Source organism: Poecilia reticulata, chromosome 18 (assembly GCF_904066995.2).
Source record: "Poecilia reticulata chromosome 18, P_reticulata-male-v2, whole genome shotgun sequence".
Taxonomy (NCBI): Eukaryota; Metazoa; Chordata; class Actinopteri; order Cyprinodontiformes; family Poeciliidae; genus Poecilia; species Poecilia reticulata.
In genome coordinates, this window is record NC_088847.1 from 10,217,006 (window position 1) to 10,231,647 (window position 14,642).

At 40.8% G+C, this 14,642-nt stretch overlaps 1 protein-coding gene across 2 annotated transcripts in view; it reads left to right on the plus strand.

The window, feature by feature from the left end:
• pacs1b (phosphofurin acidic cluster sorting protein 1b) overlaps positions 1-14,642 on the plus strand; it is a 71,341-nt gene that overhangs the window by 40,101 nt on the left and 16,598 nt on the right. For both annotated transcript variants that reach the window (XM_081599031.1, XM_017308651.2), the window contains exons 2-4: positions 7,712-7,799; positions 10,584-10,673; positions 11,387-11,512. In XM_081599031.1, coding sequence (XP_081455157.1) covers positions 7,712-7,799; positions 10,584-10,673; positions 11,387-11,512 — 304 coding nt within the window. The remainder of the gene's footprint in view (positions 1-7,711; positions 7,800-10,583; positions 10,674-11,386; positions 11,513-14,642) is intronic.

Sequence of the window (14,642 nt, forward strand, 5' to 3'; positions counted from 1 at the left end):
GTGCATTGACATGTGGGGGAGGGGCAGCATTGCGTTACTCTTTTGTCCATGCATCTGGAGAAAACTCTACTAACATTAGCACTTCTGTTTGTACCTCATTTAAAGGTCTTTTAAATGCAGGAATGGTATGACTAAAAACTAGCTGTTCTGAATATGCATTATTTTAAGGCATGACTTGATGTAAATACTTGTCTGTCGATAACTTGCTTTAAATGGTATGTTGGAGTTACTCGTGTAAACTGTTTTTATTAGGTGGTGTAATCTGAACATTTTGGCTCCTTTTTCTGTTATTTGGCCTGCTACGTGCGCGTTCAATCATCTGTAAGACGTTGGACCTAAGTGAGCGTGTGCTGCTCTGTTGTCCGAATGAGAAACGGCCTTGGCTCGGCTTTGTGTTCCGCACAGACTAATCCATGTGATGAAATGATAATGAGTTTGAAGGAGACGAGCCGAAGGAAGCGGCTCGTAAAAAGGGGAAGGTTGCACGGTGACGGGCCCCCGACACCGCCGTTGATCATCACCTCTGAGGGAACGGCGTGTTACTTTAGGAGACGACGTGAAGCAGGCGCTTTGGGGAAGGAGAGTTACCATTATGCAAGGGAAGGAGGACAGCATTTGTCGTCTTGTAGTCTTTAAGTCAGGGAAGAGGAAGTTATGTTGACAAGAGTCGGATCGAGTGTGGAGGAAGGAGAGGAAGAAGATGGCTAGTGTGCGATAATAGAAAAGGCAGGCCGTAAAGAAGAAAACTGACGGGCAAGGAGAATGAAGAGGGGAGGTGGGAAAAGGATAAAGTTGACTAAAAAAAATCTGTCCATTGTTTATACGCACTTGTTCTAACAAGGTAAAGTATCTACCTCTAGTGGTCACCGGGAAAGACCTTGGCCAATACACCTTGGTTGGGGCCTGGTGGCATCAGAATTTGTATTCAACTCTTTTTAGTTAACACTTTATAGAACCACCTTTCATTTTGGGGCTATGGCTCTACTAGCTCTGCACATCTAGAGACTGAAGTTTATGCCCCTTCTTCTTTGGAAGATCATCTAATTTGATTGAACTTTGATTGACAGCAATCAAGTCTTAAATCAAGTTGGGATTTGGACTTTGAATGGGACTGAATACAAATACAAAGAACACTTTTTAGAGTTTCATATGTAAGTTTATTTCTCGTAGATTGACAAAGATGTGAAAAGGTTCAAGAGTGCTTTTGGAGGATACAGCACTTCTCCTCTTATTCTATCAATTATTTAGGCATGAAAAGCTAACTAATATGTAGCATATTATTAGTTAAAATTAGCATTTCTTCTCCATCTACTTGATTAAATGATGAGAAACAAGCTAAGCCTATTGCTAATCTGGAAGCTTGTTATACCAAGGGTACTCGCATTCATTATTTAAACATGCCATGACTAAAGAATAAATCATTTAAATAAGTCTTACTTTTATGACACACACTAGATGTAATTTGATGTCTTTCGTGTGTGTGTTGGATTTTTCATCTTGTTGGACAGGCATGCTGTTTTTGCTCCTCCAGAGACGGGCCTTTCTAGAATATCATAGGTCAGTCTGCCCACAGACATTATCGAACCATTCTCTGCCTCCTTCAGCCCCCTCGTTTCATCCACCCAGGCCTTTTTCTCTCAACAAATAAACAATCAAATATCAGCTACTGCCGGGAAAATACGAGGCGTTATCTGTCAAAGGTGCATTAAGCATCTATTCAGCTGCAGTGATTCAGACTTGGGGGGCCTTTTTCTGCCTGTCCTATAGATTTATAGAGTTTTTCTCTTTTTTTTTTTTTTTTACGACAAACGTATTCAGTCTGTAAACAACATAAACACACACACACACACAGTAAATGGATTCTTCAGCAAACTCTCTCCCTTGTGCTTGCTTTTCATTGTGCAGCCTGTAAAAAAAGTGACCTGGTTTGACGAGATAAAAGCTGAAGACTTGCAACAGTGAAGGGACTAACCCCTGATGCACCGGGTTGATTTATTGATCAATAAATTCTTGGCATCTACTGTAAACTCGTGTTTTTATTCCAATATTTTGTATTATTGGCATAGTCATCATGACACCCAGATTGACCTTACCGTCTCCTGATCATCCACAGCAAACTGATAGATGACGGAAAAGAGCATTTTCTTCAACCAAATCAGCACAAAATCTCAGTACCCATCACTAAGTTAACTCGACATATGAACCCGATGAGATTGAAATCTCAATCTCATCGTCCATTTTCAGATTTAACGCCAGAGAACTACTTCACACCCACGTCATTTAATCAAAATGAATTATTTTTCATAAAATAATTCATTTTATGAAAAATAAAATGAATTTTATTGCATAGTTTATTGCATAAACTATTTTATTCTCCACTGTTCTCCCTAATAAACTTCCCCAAATCTTGTGTACTTTTAGTCTACCGTTTCTTTGGAACTACTTGTCATCAGAGGAAGTGAAACTAATATGTTCTAAGGAAAAACTGTAAACATGATTTTCAGGGGAAGCATTTTACTTTTTTGGAGTCAAACAAGTAGGCATTAGAGGAACTAAAGCAAAAGTTTATGTTAATTCCCATTCACTTGTGGTAGTTGTGGTTTGGCCATCAGATTGTTGATGATTGTTCTAACAATGAGATGTAAGAGATCACGTGGATCCAAACAGAGACGGTTCTTCCTCGTACGCGTCCCTGTACAGCACCCGAAATCTACTCAAAACCCTTTCTGTTTAGTTTCTCCAGACACAAATTTTCCTTCCGAGAGACAAAAAAAACAGACGGAGACGAAGAAAGAAAGAAAACAAAGAGACGAGCCTCAGAAGAGGGCAACAATAGATTTTGCTGCACACCAACAAGTGGAGAGTTTTTATCATCAGTATCCAAGGCTGGGATCCAATTATCTGCATGAAAAATAGATTTGGCCCCGACAGGGCTCAGTCCTGTTGGGAATTAATCAAAATCCTGGATTAGCTTTGCTCCCACAAAGACAAATGGGTTTGTTGTTTTTTCGTCTTTACACTCTGCAACCTATAATTATATCGCCGCTGTGTACGGGTCGGTTCGTAATTGCCGGAAGAAAGGAAAAAAGAACCTGGTTTCGCATTTTCCGGTCAAAACGCTCCACACGCGAGGACGGTGCTGCTGTGCCCGTTGTCATCAGACAATGATTCATCTGTCTTTGAGTCATCCTCAGCTGTCCTTGGCATTTCTTCTCGCTCTGATTGATAATGATGTGCAGTGGCTGCCGCTGAGGCGCCGTGACGGGATCCTGAGGAGACGAGCCTGAAGTGAGAACCGGACCATAAAGGAAGTGTTGGCGGACTGTTTTGACCTTTGCCATGTGATTCCCCTCCAGCGGCTTCGGTGACCGGACTCTTGACTGTGTGGCGGTCGGGGGCTAGGAAGAGATTTAAGTTGCAAAGAAAAAAAAAAAGTCCAAGAGAAGTTTTTGGAAATCAATTTTAACTCATTAGTTGGAATTTTTCAGAATACATTCATATTTAACTGGATGTCATGCATTTAGGGCTGAAACGATTAATCGGATTTATTGTGATTAATCGATAATTGGAACAATCGTCAGATAATTTAGTAATCGATTAATCATTAACTGGAGTACGTATGCTGAGAAAGAAATAGCATTCAGAGCATTAAAAACTAAAACAATATATAAATTTTTATTTAAAATAAAACACCTTTGTTTTAGCCAAAACTTTCCAAGTGGCATAGTTTTATGCCACTTGGAATGCTGGTTCAGAATGCTGTGCTGTTGCATTTTTTTAAACAAGATGTTTATTTTCTTATTTTCCAAAAAGAAATTGAGTTATTTTAGTTTCATTCATTGTATTTCTAATATTGTATATATATATAAAAGGCTTAAGTGTAAAATCTATAGAATGTGGCTTTTTTTTTTTGTTTTATCCAACTAATTGTCAAAATAATTGATTACTAAAATAATTCAGTTGCATGAATAAAAATCTTTTAGGACCTGCAAAGCAGTTTGTGCAACACTGGCACGGATCAACAATGATGTACTGTTTACTGCAAATTTATCTGCAGGGACATTTGGAAACAATCCAGCCGTTGCATCATCCCAGCCCTCATAGCTGGAGTAATCATGTGCAACATCACTTGGAATTGTTGCAATAAATTAAGATGTTCTTCAGAGATTTTAAATCGTCCTCCCATCCCTGACTCAGCAAACATTTCAGATGCTTAACATCAGCAATAACATCCAGTTTTTAAAGAGTTTCGGGAACTTTCAGTGGTGATAACTCACAGCTGTGAAGCCTGATGAAGCGCCCCGCAGTCCCATAAACATGAATTGTCTCATCAGGGCTGTGATTGATGAAAAAAAATCTTACCAAGCAGCTTCCGCTGACGACATTTGCTGCCTCTCAAAATGGAAATGATATAAGGCAAATAATATTCACTGGGAGATTTATTGCACCTAAGCAGATGTCTGTCAGGAAGCCATCAATCCTGGGTTTAATCTACACCTTGGAGCCCGACACTTGAGTACCTGAGACTAATTTAGGTGTGGCAGCTAGTTTAAAGCACTGATGCTTACAGAAAAAAATTCAGCTGTAGGTTTTCATATTTTAGGAAGTATAAAAAGTATAGCCTAGTACTAAAGGCAGGGTGTCTGCGTATCCTTAAAACGTCTAAGAAATTTGAAGTCAAATATTTAGAATCAAGGTCTTAAAGACACTTGCATAAAAAAAATTTAAGTTGGCCTTAAATATGTAATTTAAGACATTAAAAGTCTTAAATTTGTTGTTGCTGGACAGTTTGCTCTCGTATAATCTATGTAGATTATTTTTCTCACTGGATTTTTCTATCAGAAAAATGTTTGAGTTGCATCCAGACGTCTTCATTCTGTTCCGTTACTCAAAGCAGTTGATGCTACCGCTAACTACCTGTTAACATAGCCCTGCTAGCTACCTAGCATTTTTGCATGTATCAGGAGTAAGTGCAAATTTGTCATCAGTTAGTCAGATGACGTTTGTCTTTGCCACTGGCACATTCAATGCAAAAACGCTCGGCACTGCTACTATATAAAATATGCAGTGTTTTTGTACATTTCTGTTGTAAAACAGGCCTTAAATTTTATCCATAGTGGTCTTTAAAAGTCTTAAATTTAAGTTGGTGAAACCTGCAGAAACCCTGTAAAAGATGGCTTTGAGATTTTTAAAATATGTGATTCCCCCTCTCCCCCCCATATTCAAAGATGTTTTAAGGCGCATTGCTTATGGAGAGTTCGAAGAAATGCCCATAAGCCATGATGCAGTGCTACAACCCAACCTTAAAGATAGTCCGATGCTGGATACACACTTAACTCTCCCCCTCTCTATCAGTAAGCAAAAATTGATTTGATTGTATTCATAGCTTCAGCCCCCCCGCCCCTTTTTTTTTTGTTGTCCATTTTTTTTATTGCGAGCCGGAAAGCCTCGGCTTCAAGGAGAGAGGCTCAGAGTGCGCGCAGCTGAGTCGTCTCGGCGGTTTCATCAGCAGTCGAAAGAAAGTTGCCCTTTTCGAGCACTTTGGAGAGAGATGAAAGCGGGTGCGCGGAGAGGATTTGGTGGAAGGTCTGGGTGAGATGAGAGGCGGCGGAGGATTGGGAGAGATGTGTTTTGAATGAAAAAGAGTGAGTTTTCTGTTCACTCGCTCTGCCTTTAATCTTCATAGCGGTTATTAATGTTGACTCCGTGTGTTTGGGTTTCAGAAGTTCTCCACGTATGTCGTCATGTGATCTTTTCATCTCTGGATGATGTATCCATGTATTTCTTTTGGTTGTTTTTGTTACTTCTGAGACAAAAGAAAAGGAGTAATTTTTTTCCCCTCACTTTTATTTCTCATATTGTTGAGACTGTCAGCCATCATTGTCACGTCCCCTTCTTTTATTATCTCTCCCGGTTTTGATGTCTGGTTCTCTCTTTGTCTGACGGCTTCATACTCAGATCTTTATTCATGTCCCGACGGGCAATTAAGCTTTGCAAGCAAATCACAATAAAAACAACAGCGCGACAGCAATTAATATTTATCTAGACGGTGTGATGGGAAATTCCAATGCTTTAAGCAACGGAGGTTAAAAACACAAAACCTGTCAATCAAAAGCGTATAAGTGCTGGTAAGACTAAGAAGGTGAACAATAAGAAAACCAATAAATACATAATTAAAAATAAAATCTTCCCTCTTTATTCTTGGTTTCCCCATCTTTTCTCTAATCATCTTTCAGTCTTTTGTTTATGATTTTATGTGTATTTTTTTTCTGCCTCGCTCCTAAGCCCCTCACTGTTGACCCCCTGACCCCTCAGCTTGGGTTTGTCTGATTCACTGTCGGCTCTTACAGTACGTCTCAGAAGACATCCCTCTTTGTGCCTTTGAACAGTTCAAGTGTCTTGGCTTGGCTTTGGCCTTCAGTTCATTTCCTTTCACTCCTTTGACGCAAAGAGTCGCAGTTTTGGTTCGAGGGCTTTTGTTTGCGGTGCTCTGACGTAATCGTCATCTTCAATCGGGAAAATAAAAGAGTCTTGGCTTCCCAACAAAAATAGCAAAACTATTTTCAGTCTGAGTCGTGGGCTGGAGAGGATCTTTGCAGCGTCTTGTCAGATAAACTGCTGAGCCGCCTTCGACGCCTCCTTTTAATTTCAGTTTTCATTTGAGTCAAACGTGCTTCTTCGGAGGGAGGAATTAAAATCTCCGCACCGTAGCAGAGCAGTTTGTGAGACTTCACCCCGAAATTAAACAGATATAGATTTAGTGCTACATTTATTGAGTTTCACGTTTTTAGACAAAAAATGTCTCATAATCTCAGTAATATAGGGTTGAATTGACCTGAGGTAGCATGTCTTTGTTCAGATTATAACCAGAAACATTTAAGTAATATATATATATATATTATTACTCGTGGAATTTAACTCTCATGTAAGAAGTAGCAAATAATTATGAAATAAAAGGCAAGTGACAAATTTTCTCATGCATATCTGACAACTTTGAACATACAGGCAAGTTTACAGTGGAAGGATTCAGATCAAAGCACATACACGTGTTAGAATGGTCTAGTCAAAGTAAAAAAAATCATCTCATATGATTGCAAAAGAACGTTGTACTTTTTTTTTCTTTTTACACTTTGTAATTGTGCTTTTTTTGTGTTGCGCTTTTAAGTAAATATAATAAAAATCAACTGATGTAATTTTTTCAGTGGTTGTATAGATTTGTAATATATTTTGCAGACCTTGTTAAAGGTGCATCTTTGTCAAGTTTGTAACTAAATTCTAAATGTAAAAAAAAAAAGGACCCAATTTTAAGATTGGAGCAGCTCATCTTGAAAACCAGTCCTTATTTCAAATCTAGATAATCTGATAAATAAGAATCCATCTTTTTCTAAATCAGTTTTTTATTTTTTATTTTTTTTACTTTAGAAGATGCTGCGATTTCTTTTCCTGTCAGAAGATGCCCGCTGGTACAAATGAAGCAATAAGCCAGACAGAAATCTAAGGGGAGGCTGATAAAAGTGGCATCAAAGTGGTTAATCTCTCTCGCAAAGAACCTCTTCAAAGGGCTGAGCTCTGTGGGGAACAAATGGATCGCTTTTGGCTTGTTGATCATTTTTCACTTTTGCTGTGAACTCAGGCTAAGCCGGCGTGAGTACGCTGAATATTGGATCTGATCTCATGTTGGGTTTTTTTTTTTTTTCTTTTCTTCCTGCAGGCTATTCAACCTGACACTGAAGAAGCTGATCATGCTGAAGGAGCTGGACAAAGATCTCACTTCGGTGGTCATTGCCGTCAAGCTGCAGGTACGACGGCGACAACAGCTTCAGGGGCGAAACCAAGAAAATGTCGCGGTTTATTTCCAAACTTCTCACCAGACGAAAACTCTGAGCCAAACAAAATGGCCGTGGCTTCCTTAAATCTCACCAGCAAGGTTCTCCCTAGTTAACTGAGCTTGCCTTTAGCAATTATGTCTGCTGCTTTAATCAGGAGAATCCAATTATACAGTGGGGCAAAAAAGTATTTAGTCAGCCACCAATTGTGCAAGTTCTCCCACTTAAAAAGATGAAAGAGGCCTGTAATTTTCATCATAGATGTACCTCAACTATGAGAGACAAAAGGAGAAAAAAAAATCCAGAAAATCACATTTTCTGATTTTTAAAGAATTTATTTGCAAAATATGGTGGAAAATAAGTATTTGTTCAATAACAAAAGTTCATCTCAATACTTTGCTATATACCCTTTGTTTGCAATGACAGAGATCAAACGTTTTCTGTAAGTCTTCACAAGGTTCTCACACACTGTTGGTGGTATTTTGGCCCATTCCTCCATGCAGATCTTCTCTAGAGCTGTGATGTTCTGGGGCTGTCACTGGACAACACGGACTTTCAACTCCCTCCACAGATTTTCTATGGGGTTGACATCTGGAGACTGGCTAGGCCACTCCAGGACCTTGAAATGCTTCTTACGAAGCCACTCCTTCGTTACCTGGGTGGTGTGTTTGGGATCATCGTCCTGCTGAAAGACCCAGCCATGTTTCACCTTCAATGCCCTTGTTGATGGAAGGAGGTTTTCACTCAAAATGTGGCGATACATGGCCCCATTCATTCTTTCCTTTACACGGATCAGTCGTCCTGGTCCCTTGGCAGAAAAACAGCCCTAAAGCATGATGTTTCCACCCCCATGCTTCACAGTAGGCATGGTGTTCTTTGGATGCAACTCAGCATTCATTCTCCTCCAAACACGACGAGTAGAGTTTTGACCAAAAAGTTCTACTTTGGTTTCATCTGACCATATGATATTCTCCCAGTCATCTTCTGGATCATCCAAATGCTCTCTAGCAAACTTGAGACGGGCCTTGACATGTACTGTCTTAAGCAGGGGGACACGTCTGGCACTGCAGGTTTGAGTCCCTGGCGGCGTAGTGTGTTACTGATGGTAGCCTTTGTTACTTTGGTCCCAGCTCTCTGCAGGTCATTCACTAGGTTCCCCCATGTGGTTCTGGATTTTTGCTCACCGTTCTTGTGATCATTTTGACCCCACGGGGTGTGATCTTGCGTGGAGCCCCAGATCGAGGGAGATTATCAGTGGTCTTGTAAGTGTTCCATTTTCTAATAATTGATCCCACAGTTGATTTCTTTACACCAAGCTGTTTACCTATTGCAGATTCAGTATTCCCAGCCTGGTGCAGGTTTATAATTTTGTTTCAGGTGTCCTTTGACAGCTCTCTAGTTTTGGCCATGGTGGAGTTTAGAGTGTGACTGTTTGAGGTTGTGGACAGGTGTGTTTTATACTGATAACGAGTTCAAATAGGTGCCATTAATACAGGTAGCAAGTGGAGGACAGAGGAGCTTCTTACAGAAGAAGTTACACGGCTGTGAGAGCCTGAAATCTTGCTTGTTTGTAGCTGACCAAATACTTATTTTCCACCATATATTGCCAATAAATTCTTTAAAAATCAGAAAATGTGATTTTCTGGATTTTTTTTTCTCCCTTTGTCTCATAGTTGAGGTATATATCTATGATGAAAATTACAGGCCTCTCTCATCTTTTTAAGTGGGAGAACTTGCACAATTGGTTGCTGACTAAATACTTTTTTGCCCCACTGTAGGACTTAAAGGCTTGAGGTTTGCTTCTATTGAGAAAAGTAACCCAGTAGATGTTTCCAAGTTGCTGAACAAACTAAAAAAAAAAGTATTCTGTTTTCCTATTTTTTTTCCTTCTGGAAAGTTTCTCATCGTTTTTTTTTCCAGGCAGGCTATTGGGTCTGGATGCACTTCCTCCCCGACACTCTGCCAAGGACGCTTACTTTAAATTGTTTAGAGACATAGCAGAGCTGAAAGCCTTTTGTTTCTCAGTGCGTGTAGCTCTTACTTCTAGCCGGCAGCTGATTCAGAACAGGGGGGTGGGAGTAAAGTTAACTTACACGATATCAGAAATGTCAAAATAAAACTGCTTTACAAACTTGTTTATCACATTTTGTCACGTTAAATCCACAAATTTCACTATTCGTTTCCTTTCTGGATTGGTTGTCAGTTTTCACACAAATCTGAAAAGTGTGGCAAGCGTTGGTAATACGTTCAGGGTGTAGCACAGTTTCAGATTTTGGGTTGTTGCTCACATTTTGCATGTTGGTCAAAGCACCGCACTTTATCCCCAGAGGAGCAATTAAAGGTGGTCCGGAGAGCATACATAAAAATAAAATGCATAACATGCCACACTTTTCAGATTTTTATTAGCAAAGATGTTTGGAAGACGGATCATTTCACTTCCACTCATTATTTTTTGTTGCTTTATGACACTAAATCCCAATAAAAAAACACTGAAGATTGTAGCTCTAAATTGACAATGTGCTAAAAAAAAGTTCCCCCTCTGTGTGTCTGTCTAGTTTTTCAAGGCATTGTACTTCTCTCCTCTTGAACATTCTTGCTGATGTCTGCCTCATTTTCTGTCTTTACAACCAATATATTCTGTTGTTCCAGCGTTGTTTCTCTCCACTAAGTTTTACTGTGCGGTTTAGGACTTTCTCTGTGCGACAGCAAATCGTTTCCTTCAGATTCGCTCATCTCCTCTTCCCGTCTCCTCGTCAGGGCTCCAAACGGATCTTGCGCTCCAATGAGATCCTGCTCTCCTCGGCAGGACTGACGGAGACCGACTTGCAGCTCACCTTCTCCCTGCAGGTACAGAATCAGACGCTCACAGGGAACCGCCGCGCCCCCACTCTGTTATTCATCAAAAACAAAAACAAAAAAGCACCTGCTGGTAGTGTGCTGCGGTTTTCCAAACTTAAAAAACAATAAGTAAATCCGGTGTTATTTATATGGAGATCATGCACATTTGCCTCTCTCTGACGTATACTCTGTGCACTCACGCAGAGAGCGGTTAGTCTACTTCCCTGCAGTGTTTCTTCTGCTCCAAATCATCCCGTCCTTATTCTCCCCGGTGCCGAACGCTGCGAAAAGGTCAGAGAGTGTCTCCCTGCGGACCGTGGCGTGCGCACTGAGCCAGACATTATACATTATACATTAAACCGGCTATAGCGTCCGCGGCGCTGCAGCAGCGGAGAAGCCCATTAAAACTAAGCAGCAGAGTCTTGTCACGGCTTTCAATGTTGTTCCAGGAGCCAGTTTGTTCCAATTATAGTTCAGCCGGCGAGATCCTTAATGACGGGTTATGTCATAGTTTGGATGTGACTAAGTGGTTTGGTGCTGGGGGAGAACATGGAGAAATTCAGGAGGTGATAAAGTCTCCTGCAACAACCCATTAAGATCCATCTAATTATTCAGGCATAAGTGTAATTGTTTTATCGCTATGTACCCATAGTTCACCTGTAAGTTGTGTGTGTGTGTGTGTGTGTGTGTGTGTGTGTGTGTGTGTGTATTTGTATCTGCAGTACCCACATTTCTTGAAGAGAGATGCCAACAAGCTTCAGATCATGCTGCAGCGGCGGAAGAGATACAAGAACCGGACCATCCTGGGCTACAAGACCCTGGCTCTGGGGCTCATCAACATGGCCGAGGTATTGCAATCAAAATCAGACAGTGGAGTAATGATTCTCCTTTTTATTTACTTTTTTTTTTTTTAACCATAAGCTAAACTCTAAAGGAATCAGCTCTCACTTTAGAAAGTGTCACTTTCCAGCATTCAGGAAGCTGCGCCTCAGGAATACCGATTTTGAGTCACACGCAGCCATTATTACATTCTGTCACAGGCAGCCGTTGAAGCTAACGCTAACGCTAACCAGCTGCTAGTAAGCATTTACTAGCTGGCTAGCATTCTTGCATCATCGCCAGTTAGCTGAACGACATTCGTCTTGGCTGCTAGCAAACTTCTGTTGCCAACTCGTGCGATGTTACATTCATTCTCATTCTGTGCAAAAAAAGTTTGACACTACTTCAGTACAAATTATCCCATTTTCTTTTGTACATTTCAGTCGTGATACACGTCTTAATTTTCATTTATAAAGATCTTAAAGGTCTTAAATTTGAGTCGGTGAAACCTGCAGAAACCCTGTTAAGCCGCAGCAAAGGCTGCTGGTGTACCGTCATCTACATCCACTTCTTGTCTCCACTGCCTGCCTTTAGAGAATTTCAATTACCTCCGGCCTCTTGAAACCTATTTAATGCTAACCTTCGTCGTAACTCAATTCGAGCTAGCGCACTAAAAATCAGACGCCAGTTTTCAATCTTTGGCCTGGCCGTCTCTTTATGGCCTCAACAAATGTCACCATACATCAAACTTCCAATTAGGTTTAAGTCTCCTCTGCCAAAAGCTCCCTGTGTCGTCTCCCTCCTGCAATGTGAAGCTGTTTCAAAAGGGACTGGATCTACTGTGTGTGTACCTGTGTGTTAGCATTTGGAGGTTCATTATTTGCTATAAATGTCTGGATGTTGCTTTCAGTGGCCGGGTGTAAAAGTAAAAGTCAAAATTATTCACTGCAGGAAATTTCTTGAACAAATGGTAATATCTCAGATCGGCGCTCGGAAAGCACAGAAAAGAGGAAGAACGCAGACTTCATCAGGTAATGGATGTGCTCCTGAGGATGTTTACGAGCTCTAAAATTAGCCAAGACTCTTTCAAGTGCACAAAAATACAGGAGTGGTATAAGCTCGGATCGTACATGCCGCCCTCTATTAGACTGTCGGCTCGGATGAGAGGCCTCCCCCCCGTCCTAAATGGAGGGTTACTCTACTGTGCTGCTGCTGCCTGCTTTCTGCCTCCGGCTGCCTCTGCATATGAAATAAAGGCAAATTTTCTGCATGAAGCTCTTCCAACTGACAAGTTGGCTGCAAAGTGTTCCACAAAGGGCAAGAGCCACAAATGCAAACTCGCTTTGCAAGAAAGGCTTGAACTCATTATGTTTACAGCCTGTGGAACATTTCCACGTCGTGTTACGCCACAGCCACGAACTCCGTTGAGATTTTACGCGACGTAACGCAGAATTGTGAAGCAGGACGAAAAGGACGTAGAGTATCGTAGAGTATCGTCTCCGACCTCTTTGTACAAATGCAGTCTGAAAAGTGTGGCATGCTTCAATCCTTGTTTTGTGTGTGTGTCATTTACGTCATAGTAAGACACATAGAAAAACATCAAAGAAAAAAAAAACAACCTTTTCTTAAATTTCCTGGCTAGAGTTTTTAGTTTTGAATCAAACAGAGATTACAAGACTATCCCCATGAGTGGAATTGTGTAACTTTTATTCTTCTGGTTTTCCTAGTTATTTCCTCTAAGCTAAGGGGAAAAAAACAGTTTTGAAATGCATGCTGTTGGTGGAATTTTTTTGTTTTGATATATTTAAGAAATTAGGAAGGAAAAAATGTCAAACATTTTCAATATTTTGATCACTCGATCACTGATCTGATTCAGAAAGGCAGTGACCCTAAATATCTGTAATTACTTGCCCCATTTAAGTTCAAATCGTATCAAAAGTGATTATTTTAACAGGTTTCCAGCCTCGCAAAGCTCAGGTTGTTCTATACTGCCGTGCTCCTTGCAGCCTCAGCTTTTTGTGCCTCTGTTTTGTTTTACTTTTTCCTGAGCGTTAGCACTGTGCCAGTAGTGAGAAGAATGAGGGAGGTTTATTTTAAATGCCGCAATTATCGCCGGGATAAAAAGTGTATTTTAGCAGAGAATGTCGCGTGCTGCGGTTCAGCGTAATGGATGAAAGCAGCCGAGGCAGAGGTGGAAATTTAATGGATTTTTAAAAGGCTCTGCCGACGTTTTCGATGAACGAACCTGCAGCAGCAAATCCATCACTGGCTCCAGCCTCTTGACGGTGAATTAAAAAAAATAAAACAACAAAAACAGTCGGATGATTGGGAGTATTTTTCATTAACTGTGCACATTGTGCATCTGTGCGGTTTGTCAGATTTGCATAATTTGTTCGTCGGTGTGGAAAACCGGTTAAAATTAGCAACAGCAGCGAGGTTCTCTGAGCTCCTGGCAGCGTTCGATACATGCGAAGGGCACCGAGCGAGCCAAGCGGACGGATGTATGGCTGTGATGTCTCTCTTTAATCTGTGGCCACGGCTCTCTCCATAATAAGCTGCTCAGACTTCATTAACTCTGTCAGTGTGACCAGACTGCTGAGAGAGATGGGATGTCGTTCAGTACAAACATACATACACACACTCGCACACTCCCAAGCGGAAAGGAAGAAATGCCGCTGCTGGCCACAGACATGCAGGAAATCTATGAAACGCATGTTCGTGTTTTCTCCTCTTTTGTTTTGGTTTGCATTAATTCTTGACTGCTTTGCAATGCAGCAGTCTGAATCGGTGGAACAGAGGCACAGCTAGAGGATGGAGGACAGTGGGCATTTATCGTCCATAAAGACCAGATTTCCAGAATGCATGACTATAGATTGCAGTGTCAACAGATGAATCCACCTGAGCTGTGGATCTCTGCAGCTCCTCTAAAGTTGCCACACGCCTTTTAGCTGCTTCTCTGATAAATGCCGTCTCTGGCTTCCACTTCAATTATACACTCTTTTGCGTTGGCTTATCGCATTTGGGGCTCCAACTAATGATTACTGTAGTAATTGAGTATTCTATTGATTATTTTGGTGATTAATCACATGAAAATTGCAACTGCAGATTTTTAATTTAACCATTTAAGCTTTTTTTTGTACAGGATTAGAAATGCATAAA